The 13,134-nt window shown below is 42.6% G+C and overlaps 1 protein-coding gene across 1 annotated transcript; it reads right to left on the bottom strand.

Annotated features, from left to right (window-relative positions):
* Positions 1–1,917: 1,917 nt before the first annotated feature.
* Positions 1,918–10,823, bottom strand: LDHA (lactate dehydrogenase A). The gene is made up of 7 exons (XM_082628941.1): positions 10,674–10,823; positions 8,835–8,952; positions 7,695–7,868; positions 6,490–6,663; positions 5,713–5,830; positions 3,353–3,476; positions 1,918–2,649 (listed from the first exon to the last, which is right to left on the bottom strand). The coding sequence occupies exons 1-7, from the start codon at positions 10,797–10,799 to the stop codon at positions 2,485–2,487; spliced, it is 999 nt and encodes a 332-aa protein (XP_082485067.1). The 5' UTR covers positions 10,800–10,823; the 3' UTR covers positions 1,918–2,484.
* Positions 10,824–13,134: the final 2,311 nt, after the last annotated feature.

Here is a 13,134-nt window from a genome sequence, read left to right as displayed (position 1 = left end):
CAGGCGGACTCTCAACCACTGCGCCACCAGGGAAGCCCAGTAGTTTGTTTTTAATGTGGATTAGATCATGCAGTGAGGCTGCTTAAAACCCTTCAATGGCTTTCCATTACACTTAACCAGTTTTTACCACAACTTAAGAGACATTCGAGACTTGGCCACCTTCTGTCCCTCCAACTTCATCTCAAGACACTCACCACACTTCCCTCCAGCTTTTGGACAGTTTTTTCCTGTTCCATATATCTGGAAAGTTCTTCCCCAGCCCCTCTCAAAGTTGATTCCTCATTTTCAGTTTCGAACATAAATGGCACTTCCTCTAGCTTTCCTTGACTAATGTCTCAACTACCATCAGCTCCCTGCATCTCTCCTGTTTCTCTTATGGCGCTTTTCACAACCTACTACCAGCCCCAAGCAAGGGGTTCACAGGAGTGGCAGTGACTGTTGGTCCTGTACTACCACTTGCTTGTGTGCTTCCTTCCACAGCAGCTCCTGGCCCTTGTACCTCATTTACCACAGGGCTGTGAGCGAGAGACAGCTGCTCTGGATGACCTCCAGATTCAAGCTCTACACCTGCCTCAGGCCAAAAGAGGGGTCATTTTAGTAGTGACCAAACTCCAGCTCTAGGTGAAGAGGCTCTTCATTCATACCTGCCCAAGGCACATGTTCTGAACGTCCCCTTTGCTTCCTCCACTAACTGGCAACTTGTGTGAAATAAGTCTAAGTCCTGCCTAATCCACTTCCCAAGGTTATTAAGACTAAAATTAGATCATATAACAGTAAAATCAGGGCTCCTAGCAGAGTTGGCCTACCCTTGCCTGGCGCAGGAAGGTGCAAGGTGAACATGGAACACATAATGTACCAGAAAGTAAGGAAGCTTTGTAAGATTAAATCTGAAAATTCATGAAAGATTAGTTTAATAAATCTGTTAAGCATTTTTTGTCACGTTGATACTGGCTAATTTATTGTATGAAATAATAAGAAGTAAGGGTAAATACTTTTTTTTTTTTAAAGACTGAAGATGCGTCAAAGTCTACAGAAGGCTATAGGAATAATTACACATTTCTTTGGGGGGTAATTAAAAAGTTCTTAGTGGTAATAGCTGCACAACTATGTGAATCCACAGAATTGTACACTTTAAAAGGGTGAATTTTTGTGCGATGTAAATTATATCTTAAGGCTGTTATTTTTTTCAAAGCCTACAGGAAAGCAAATCCTATTATAACAGCTAATTGTCAAGCCTATGTAGGTTAGTCCTGTCCTTCTACATTTGAGACACATTAAAAAACAAAACAAAACATAATTCTTTCCCTTATCTAGCTCTCAAGAAGGAAACTTCGGAAAAAAAATCCTGGAGGAGTGATGACCATAAAGTTGTTCTAGTTAACCTCTATAAGTATGGTTTTTAGGCCTGGAGAAGGTCACAGTTATAGAAATATTTTAAGGGAAATCTAAAGAAAATTTTTGAGTAGACAACCACCAGGACTATTTGGTTTAAAATTGTTAAGTACCATTATGTTACTGCCTCCAGAGAGTAAAGGTTCTTAAAAATTTCTGCCCCCCTGTAGTGGCAAAGTACCACTGCTTATGTTCAGTTGGCAAATAATGTTTTTTACATTCATGTACAGAATGTTACCTGTGTGAACTGTAGGGTACAAGTTATGATTAGCACTACAATCAAGTTATCTCATAATACTTTGGGCCTTAGTATATTAAAACGATTACAATGGAAATGGTAACAAAGCAGCTAGTCAATCTAGTCACACCCTTAATACATTAGTTCTTATTAAAGTCTGGTCATTAGAAACAGTACCCCTTAAAAAATCATCATAGTGTTGCCCAAGAATAACCTAATGGCTCCCATTAATGTAATTAACAAATAACATCTTTATCACTTTGTATCTTAATAAATTAGCAGAGTAGTCACTGTTCAAGGTTTATTTATTGTTTTAGTTGGTATAACAGAGTTGGCTGCATCATTTATGTTGATTTTTCTTTTTTACATTACATGGCAATGTATACTATTCTGATACATATAGTACATAAAATAAGATTCTTTAGAACAGTTATGCACAAGACATGCAATACTGGATTTATAATCAATCCCAGAATGTGATTAATTGGAGAAAAAACAGTTGGACTAGGCATCTTGGCTAAAGGAACCAGAAGTTATATAACAGAGTTAAATACGCATCTGGTTTGAAGGGCAACTGCAGCATCTGCAACATTGTCAGTGGTACCTCTTGACGAAATAGAACTATTTTACACGAACCAGTTTAGGACCACACAAGATAAGTGCCATGCAGCATCAGGATACAGCTGCAGGGTTTTATGAACCATTCCTATTGCTAATGGTAGGAAACTGATGTTTTTCCTAGGCTGTCTTAACATTACTGCTTTAGTCACAGATCAGATATAAAGGACAATATGCACAACCTCCAACTAAAATCCTGTTGTAGCCTAGACAGTGAAGTGGTATGATATTAGACTTTAAAACTGCAGCTCCTTCTGGATCCCCCAAAGTGTATCTGCACTCTTCTTCAAACAGGCCTGTTCCTCAGGAGTCAGAGTCACTTTCACAACATCTGAGATTCCATTCTGTCCCAAGATGCAAGGAACACTAAGGAAGACATCCTCTTTTATTCCATACAAACCCTGAGGACAAAAATGAAAAATATTTTACGTTTTTTCTATGCATTCTGGGATCTCCCAAGAATTTCATTCTTTACAATTATGAAGCTTACTTAATACAACTTGATAAGTAGAAATTGCTTTCCGGATTTTCAGTTAGGATGTAATGAACAGTGTAAAAGAAAGTCATTAACATAGCAGCAAGATTTCCATTCTAAAAGAAAATCTAACTGATTGCCATTATCCATCGTACTTTGCAATTTATTTTTGGCTGCCCTGCGAGACTCGTGGGATGTTAGTTCCCCAACCAGGGATCAAACCTGGGCCCTCAGCAGTGAGAGCACAGGGTCCCAACCACTGGACTGCCAGGGAATTCCCTGTTTTTATTGTATAACACTTTGGTAACTCTAACTTGACTGTGATTTCTGTTTTTCCCAAAGGAAAAAATTTGTTTTATAGTCTTCCACCCATCTCAACAAAATGCAGTAGTTTTTCAGTCAACAAGTTATCAAGTATCTATGTGCTGAACACAGTATTGGTGGACATTAATCCTAAAGCTCAACCATGTCTTTTCAGAAAAGAAAGTTGCAGGTGCATTAATTTATTTCACTTAAATCAATGATTGAGGACTTAACATTAATCTAATTGCTTTCTCAGAAGTTTTTTTTTCCTTTAAAGAACAGGAAATAATGGCATTCAAGTAAAACCTATTACTACATAGACCTACCTTAATCATGGTGGAAATCGGATGCACCCGCCTAAGATTCTTCATTATACTTTCTGCCAAATCTGCCACAGATAGTCCAATGGCCCAGGATGTGTAGCCTTTCAGTTTGATCACCTCATAAGCACTGTAGGGTAGGGAAGTGTAGGGAAGGACAGGGAAGGGTAGGGAAAAGTAGGGTGGGAGGAACAAAGAAAAAGCTTTCACTGAACATATGCTTTATAATAAACCATTTTTATAGTAAATAATACTATATAAATAGTAAAGTTGCATTATATACCTAAGTGTAACCTTTGCACATGTATGCCAGGATATTATGTATGGGTATGTTCACAACAGTATTATGGTAATAGCAAAAACCTGGCAACATGCCCAATGCTCTCCAAAAGGAGAATGGATAAACTGTGGTATACTCATACAATGGAATATCACATAGCTGTGAAAACAAATAACTACAGCCACATGCAACAAAATGGATGATTCTTTTTTTTTTTTTTTTTTTTTTTTTTCTTTTTGCGGTACGCGGGCCTCTCACTGTTGTGGCCTCTCCCGCTGCGGAGCACAGGCTCCGGATGCGCAGGCCCAGCGGCCATGGCCCACGGGCCCAGCCGCTCCGCGGCATATGGGATCCTCCCAGACCGGGGCACGAACCCGTATCCCCTGCATCGGCAGGCGGACTCTCAACCACTGCGCCACCAGGGAGGCCCTGGATGATTCTTATAAATGCAATACTGAATTTAAAAATGCAAATCCGAGAAGATTACATATAGCATGCTTGACTTGGGATTATCTCAAGAGTGTGTATGTTGGGGGAGGCGTACACAGGGATCAGTGGGAGGAGCACAGAATTCACTCGTTTCCAAGCAACAGCAGACTACTAACTCCAACTCAACAAACGCTAGTTAGTTGACAGCGACTGTCAATGCTTCTTGGGTTGGATGATGGGTTAACAGGTTTTAACTAAACAAATACAAATAAGAGGGCCTTGCCTACACCCATCATGATTCATTCTCCAATTCCATAAACTTGAGATCCATACATGGCTACCTTACTTAAAGTAGATAATGCCACTAAGTTGAAAGTTTCCCTATTTGAACCATTTCTGACAGTTAACGATTATTTTCATTTTCTGTACCATTATGAATATATATATCTTGCTTAAAACTTTCTAATCATCTGAATAAATAAGAAGCTAGCTGTGTTTCTATTCAGAGACTATTATAAGTTTTTTTAAATTAATTAATTAATTTATTTATTGCTGCGTTGGGTCTTCGTTGCTGCGCACGGGCTTTCTCTAGTTGAGGCGAGCAGGGGCTACCCTTCATTGCAGTGCTCGGGCTTCTCATTGCAGTGGCTTCTCTTGTTACGGAGCGTGGGCTCTAGGCCCGCAGGCTTCAGTAGTTGTGGCATGCAGGGTCCCTCACGGGCTCTAGAGCGCAGGCTCAGTAGTTCTGGTGCACAGGCTTAGTTGCTCTGCAGAATGTGGGATCTTCCCGTACCAGGGCTCAAACCCTGTGTCCCCTGCGTTGGCAGGTGGATTCTTAACCACTGTACCACCAGGGAAGTCCCTATGTAAGATTTTTAAATTCTTATTCCTAACTAAGTGAATCATATGCGTTTGAAGTAAAGACTGAATCTCAAATAGGGTAGACTTAATCTAACTTGATTTATCTTAGTTTACATTACAAATACAGAAAAGATTTATCATACTATAAATTGATAATTATGGCAAATAAAGATAGACTGTAGCACTAATGTCTGCGATTTTTGTTACTTTTCTATTTATTTTTACGAACGCTCATTAACAACTAGAAATGAACAACTGTAAAGATGAGGGAAAGATTCATAGATGTATAAAGCCATACAGAGATTCAGCATCTGTCTTCACAGCCCTTCAATAGTTGCGTCAATCTCTGCATTTACACCAAGGCTTCCTTGACTGTCCCAGCTGTACGTGGTCTTTCTCTCCTCTAACTGTTGATTGGCAAGTCAGCATGCACTACTGCCTTGAATATCTCTTCGTGGCCTTAATTGCCATTTTAATATTTGACCACGTTATAATGTCTGCGATTTTTAATCCCTTTACCTGTTTTATATTATAAGCTTTAACAAAGCTTTAGAAAACAAGTTTTCTGACAACCAAATGCAAATGCTATTAAACTTTTAATCTTTTTTTTTTTTTTGGCCACACCATATGGCTTGTAGGATCTTAGTTCCCCGACCAGGGATTGAACCCACGTATGCAACAGTGAAAGTGCAGAGTCCTAACCACTGGACCTCCAGGGAATTCCCCAAACTTTTAATCGTTTAAATAAAAATAATAAGTTTCAACCTTCTGTGTTACAAATTATGAGATCTATTACCTGTCAACCACCTGTTTGTGAACTGCTTTCCAGTGTTCCTTATCTGCATCAGTGCCTAATTCGGGGTGCAGATTCTTCAGGGAGACACCAGCAACATTCATTCCACTCCATACAGGCACTAAAAGAAATAGTACAGAATTTATTTATTCCCATGCACCAGCCAGCAGACTAGTAATTCTGACCCATTCTTCTAAAATTGTCTTTTCTTATCTAAGGAGGATTATCTCCTTTTGGTAGGTGGTCAAGACTACCAATACTCTAACTTTTAGATTTTCATTGATTAGATTATGTAAAGCTAAGGATTTTCACTATATTCGAATCTGTTTTCCTAACTTGAGATATTATGAGATCATAAGAGGAATTTTCTTGGCATAAGGAACTGAGAACTCTGCACAAATTATAACATCTCTCAACTGTGGTAATAGATTTCTTTCTCATACACTCCACTTGGATTGGCTTACCTTTTCAGGGACAAGCAATTTGAGTCCAAATAGCTGTGATATTAAATGAAGTGTCCTAAACACTATCATCTTATTTAATATGTCCATTATAATAAATAAATTTCATTCCCCATCCCTTATACCAAAAAATGTCATACAAAATGGCTAAAATCTTAGCAATTCTTAGCATACAATTATACCAAAAGGTAAGATTTCTGGAAACCATCTACCCTAATGAATGGATATTTGATTTAGGCTCTGATTTAGTAACGATACTCCTGTCAATTTTTTTTACACAATTTCTTGAAAACAATAAGAGAAAATAAGTTATGCTTACCACTAGAGTCTCCATGCTCCCCAAGGATCCATCCATGACAGCTTAATGAGTGAACTCCCAGCCTTTCCCCCATGAGGTAACGGAACCGGGCTGAATCCAAATTGCAACCGCTTCCAATAACACGGTTTTTGGGAAAGCCGCTTATCTTCCAAGCCACATAGGTCAAGATATCCACTGTGAAGAAAATATTTAGGCACAGATACTACGTAAATCATTAGATAAGGACTGAGTACTCAGGATACATGGCTCTGTATAGATCTTGATATTGATCATGACCAATCAATATTTTTGTTAATATTTTTAAGCCTCTATACTGTGTATAATATAGCAAATACATTAAGTATTCAAGAAGTGTAGTTTAATGAAAATAAGTTGTGCATCAATAACACATTATTGGGACTTCCCTGGTGGCGCAGTGGTTGAGAATCTCCCTGCCAGTGCAGGGGAAACGGGTTCAAGCCCTGGTCCCGGAAGATCCCACAGGTGGCAGAACAACGAAGCCCGTGTGCCACAACTACTAAGCCAGCGCTCTAGAGCCCACGAGCCACAACTACTGAGCCTGCAAGCCACAACTACTGAAGCCCGTGCACCTAGAGCCCATGCTCCGCAACAAAAGAAGCCACCGCAATGAGAAGCCTGTGCACCGCAACGAAGAGTCGCCCCCGCTCGCCTCAACTAGAGAAAGCCCGTGCACAGCAACGAAGACCCAATGCAGCCAAAAATAATTTTAAAAAATAAACAACACATTATTCATAAACTTATCCCTTATCCAAGATCTTCTTAGGCAAGTAACAAATTTTAAAGTGCAGACTACATTAATGGCATTGTATCCCTTTTAATGTTTTAAACTTAACTATTTTACAAAAACACAAACTCACTCTCAGGAGGAAAATGAAAAATATGAGAAATAAATATATATACAGATTATGATATATATTGATACTATCAGTTTTACTCTATCTTTTTTTTTTTTTTTTTGCAGTATGCGGGCCTCTCACTGTGGTGGCCTCTCCCGTTGCGGAGCACAGGCTCCGGACGCGCAAGCTTAGCAGCCACGGCTCATGGGCCTAGCCGCTCCGCGGCATGTGGGATCCTCCCGGACCGGGGCACGAACCCGCGTCCCCTGCATTGGCAGGCGGACTCCCAACCACTGCGCCACCAGGGAAGCCCTAGCTCATCTATTTTTATGCCATTAAAAGTCTCACCTGGATTGGAAACAACAAGCAACTTGCAGTTTGGGCTGTATTTTACAACATTAGGAATGATGAATTTAAAGATGTTCACATTACGCTGGACCAAATTAAGACGGCTTTCTCCCTCCTGCTGACGTGCCCCAGCTGTGATAATAACCAGCCTGGAGTTTGCTGTCACACTATAGTCTAGACAAAAGAGAAACAATAACCAGATTAAGGCCTTCAAGAAAACTCCAGCAAAAGTTTGTTCCATTAACTTTTTTAACGGACAGTTTTATCAGTGTTTTGCATATATGGCATATAAATGCCCAGACTCCTCCTTTTTGGAGTTCTATCACTGTGGCCACTTACATGGAGGAAGAATACATCAACACCTTCCTTGTATTCTGGTTTTAGTTATGTGGTTGGCTTTATATAACTATGACTGGGGGGAGCTGAAAGAAATAAAATTTATTTCATAGTCATATCAAATGAGACACATCCCCCAATGTGTCACCTGAGGTCAATGCTCACACTCTTCCACACTCCTATTTCTACTTAACTACTTAATTGTGGTCATACCAGCTCAGGGATAGGCTTTTTTTTTTTTTTTTAAGCAGGGGCAACTGTACACTTATCAAGCATGTCTTGCTTCTAGATACCCTATGGCACAGGATGGTTAACCCTGGGTTGAAGATAATGAAGGGAGTCACCTATCAGATAGATGGTCAATGATTTTCATGTGTCAAAACAGACTCTATTAGGGCCTATGTCTGTTTCCTGGCTGGTAATTTTAAAGTGTGATAGGGTTAAGCCAAGAATATCTGCTGAACAGACTCATTTACCCTAGTCTCAACCTTGTGTTACTGTATGAAAGGAAGCAGTGGAAGTAAGTATATTTAAATATTTGCAGCAATGTGGTAAAATATGGACCTACAAAGCTTTGCTAATTACATTCTAATTCAGATGCTTTCCACATCATGGACGAACTGGATTTCCATTTAAAACCATTTGCTGGAAATTCAAACATTGATATCCATAGGTACCAATGCAAAATTGTTCAAAGGCTCTCTTATCCTGTATAAAAAAGAAATCTTTGAAGAGCTAGGATTCTCAAGCCTGATAAAGAATTAAGTCTAGCATAGAGTGTAATACAAACATGTTGAAATCAACCTTTGCCAGAGACGATTTTTGGTGTTCTAAGGAAAAGGCTGCCATGTTGGAGATCCATCATCTCTCCCTTCAGTTTGTCTTCTATGACATCAACAAGAGCAAGTTCATCTGCCAAGTCCTAAAAGACAAAAAATTTTCAGTTCAATGGAAAATTCCTATTTCCAAACTTTTAGAAGGGCATGCAAAATTTCTATATTTCTGGAATAGGAGAGTTCAGCTACTTTATTAAGTATTATCAGGACATACCTCAAAGTAGAGGCAGGCCTCCATTTAAGAGCTGACTCCCAGATGACCCATACATAGGAAAAAGCACTGACCCTCTCTCCAATCGTCTCTCCTCATTGGAGCAACCTCTGCAGGAGGTCCACCACTACTGTACAGAAGCAGAACACTGGATTGGCAGTGACTAACAACCAATTATGTAAAACTGCTCTATTTAGTCTCTCAAATTCAGTTTTACACATTGATTTTAGGTTGTTAGCCATTAAATAGATGATACTGATTAGGATTAAGACTTTAAAAAGTGATATTCTGGATCATTCTCTGGTTACATGTTTTCCATATATTAACCAACACCAACAGTTTTATTACATAAAGACAGATTAGTGCATTACAAAATGTTGGTGAAAAATAGCCTTCCAGATGAACCTTTAAAAGTTCATAGGTGCATCTCAGACAAGGAGCACCAGCAACAGCTTTAATACAAATGGAATGAGGACTATAACCACAGAGGTATACTAGCTGAGCTGCAGATCTACCCTTAATCATCTACAGTATAATGAGTGGTCTGGCAGTTACTCTTAGCCACATCTGAGTTGGGGGCATCACAGGTGTTTCATAGGCTTGGGAAAAATAAATGACATCAATTTCTGAACCAATGGGGAAAGAAAAAGAGTTGGTATACTATGTGGTCTAAGAACATATAGAGCAACCTGTGTAGTTACAAGACCTTTGCATAGCTCATTTCTGCCTTCAGTCCCTTCTCATTTCAATCCTTTTCTGTTCAGAATCCAGAATTCATCATTTCACTCTCTTATTAGGAACTCCAAACCTGAACTTAAAATGAATTAATTTATGTATTTTTGGCTGTGTTGGGTTTTCGTTGCTGTGTACGCACTTCCTTTAGTTGCAGCGAAGGGGGGCTACTCTTCATTGTGGTGTGCGTGCTTCTCACTGTGGTGTCTTCCCTTGTTGTGGAGCACGGGCTCTAGAGAGCAGGCTCAACACTTGTGGCGCACGGGCTTAGTTGCTCCGTGGCATGTGGGAACTTCCCGGACCAGGGCTCAAACCCGTGTCCCCTGCATTGGCAGGTGGATTCTTAACCACTGTGCCACCAGGGAAGTCCCCCAAAGTACTTTTTATTCATTCACAAGTTCTCTTTTTCTAATTAAATTTTAGCTCCATAATTGGTACCAAAACTGCTATCCAAGGAGGGGGGCAGAGGGGATTAACATGGGTGGAAGACTTCCCACATTCAGTTTAATTTTTACCACGTATATATATATCAATTTCAATTCCAAAATTACTTTTAAATAATTTTAGCTTGTTTAAAGGCATGGACTCTACTTTTTCATTTGTAGGCAACTAATGCAGGTTAATAAAGCACAGTGAATTTAAGAAACTGGGTCTCCAGCCTAAAAACCTTTAATTTTTGTAGTTTAGATACTCTTTTGGTATAGCATCATGTTTTACAAGTTTGTTTCACATAAAGTTCTTTGAATGAGTGCATGAACCTAAATATCTGTATATACAATGTGATAATGCAATTCTTGGAGAGTGAGTGGAGGATGGATGGAGTCAAGGTATCCTTGGCTTCCAGAGTGATAGGCTCTCACTTACCTTCATTAAGATACTGATGGCACAGGCCATGCCCACAGCACCAACACCAACCACTGTAATCTTATTGTGGGGGACATGTTCTTCCTTAAGAAGATTCTGAATCAGCTGATCCTTGAGAGTTGCCATATTGGACTTCGAACCGAAAGGAATCTATAAGGGGAAAAACATGCACTGTCACTGCATCCTCTTTAAACTAACGCTTATTAACCAAAAGGTGTTCTGAAAAAGCTTCTTTTGCTTCCTTTTGGGGTAGCTGCCACTAAAAATCACAAGAGATGACTAAAAAGGGGGAGGGAAAAAAACTTAAAGACAGACAAAGGAGAATTGAAAGGCCTAATGCCAGGATCTGGTCTGACTAGGATCTTGGTGTAAACGTCCTCACCTTGGCGTGGAAAAAAAATAGTGACGTTTGGGTGTACGTATAGCCTCCTGAGGGCTCACTCATCTTGACTTGTTAACTCCAAGTGGAGCTGGCCTTTCCTCAAACAAGATCACTGTGAGCCGCCCGCCCAACTCTACTCCCGTCACCAGAACTCCTGCCAAGCCCCTTCGGGACCACAGGTACGTGAGTAAAGGGCCTTTGACGGCCTCACCGCGTTGCCCAGCGCCAAGGTGAGCTCTGCTCATGCGCAATCCCTCGTTTTCTTCTTCCTCACCCCAACCCCCGCCCCCGAAGAAGCGGCGGAGCCCGCGGATTTTACGCCCCGCCCAGACCCGGAAGATTAGCAGCTACCCCTCCCCCACCCACCTACCCATTCAGTAACCCTGAGCGCAAGCGCATTTCAGAGTGCTAGTGGCCGCCGGCTACTGAGACGTGGGCCCTAAACCAGACAGCACAGCGGATGCTTGCGAGGCCCCGCCCGTGAGCTGACGTGACCAGAAACTAGCCTGCTCTCTGGGTCAGAGTGAACTCAGAATCAGACTTTAGACTAAACTAGCTCTCCTAAGCACACACGAACAACGTGAAGCCCGGCTGGCAGCCTCCCCGGCCTGGCGCGCTGCCAGAGCCAGATTTTAAATCGTGATATTAGGAACCCGGGACTGTTAACCAACCCACAGGGAGGCACCTCGTGTGGCTTCTGCCGTGATCCTCGTTGCAAGGGCGTTAGGCCCGGTATGAGGAAATTTTGTTACTACAGGAAGCTGCAGAGGCCTGAAGCCTGGAGCCCTAAAGTTAATAGATACTTGGTGGAACCCTCGATTTCCAGAGCCGGGGACGGGGGCTTCGACTCTGCTAATCCAAACCTGCACTGCATTCACTGGAGAGATTGTCGTAGATTGCATCCCCAAAGCACCACGTCTAATCTTGACACTGCCCCAAAGGGCAAAAATATCCGAGAGGAATTCCAGGCAGGCAGCCCAGAGTCACCAAGCTGGAATCGAGTCTCTCCTTACAAATCACTGCTATTTCTAGACGGCCTTGTAAGGTTTCTGGCAGCCCGACGGGGGAAGGGAGTTCTTTCAGCGGACGTCTGGTTTCACCAAAACCTAAGCTCTGGGCTGCAGCGCTCCCTTCAATGTGGGGATACGGGTGCGGGTGAAGCCCTGAAGAAAGAGGGTCTACGCCCCAACTCTGCCACCCACTCACTGTGACCTTAGAGATGCCCCAACCAGTCTTACGTTCCCCCATTTGTCAAAAGGAGGAGAAGGTACCGGATGATCCTCCTCTCATTACATCGTCTGAGAGGCGGGAGAGCTGGTACCCTTTCGGCTGCAAATTTGCATGCATCATGTCTAGCATAGCGCCCTATAACATCGTTAGCTGCTTAACACATGTAACCTGCGCAAAAAGCGCCCTTTAATCTGCAAGCAGCGGCTGCCCCCAAGGAGCCCACCTCTCGAGAGTCCGAGGGTTAAAATGCAACCCGAGCGGCACCCAGCGCCTTTCCGGCTTCCAGGAAGCCTCCCCAGACTGCTGAGGCTTTTTCAGTTCCATGGACTCCCGGAACCCGACTTCGAGTTCTGTGCAGTTTGCTCGTTTCGAGCCCGAAAGTATGCCCTCAACCCCACCCTTCAGACCTGTAGTCTCCGGGCCCTTCTGCATCCACCCAGGCCTTCGACTTCAGGTTAGGTGCGGCCACCTCCTTGGTTCCCCAGCCCGGCCAGAAGCCACTGTGCCCACTTAGAGCCAAAGCAGGGTGCGGCCGGGCCCATTTGTGGCATGAGCCACCGCCCAAGTCTCAGGACTTTGCCTCTGGGAAGCAGCGCCCACCCCTCCCGTGAGCAGGCAGCGCAGGGCCAGCTTAGCCCGAAGCAGTCGCTCTCCCCCTCGGGCGCAGTGCGCGCCGGGCCCGATCATACCGGGAGTACACGTCGGGCGGGCGGGCGGGCGTTGGCGGCAAGCGGCGCTGGACCCGGAGTTGGCGGCAGCTGCTCGGGTACTCCGATTGGAGAGCGGGAGGGGCCTTAAATAGTACCGCGAGGCTGACGTCAGGGGGGGAGCCGGGCGGACGTGCGGGAA

Source organism: Mesoplodon mirus (genome assembly GCF_964341445.2).
Source record: "Mesoplodon mirus genome assembly, chromosome: 7".
NCBI classification, from domain to species: Eukaryota; Metazoa; Chordata; class Mammalia; order Artiodactyla; family Ziphiidae; genus Mesoplodon; species Mesoplodon mirus.
The sequence above is the reverse complement of the archived record's forward strand: the minus strand, read 5'-3'. Positions and strand labels throughout refer to the sequence as shown.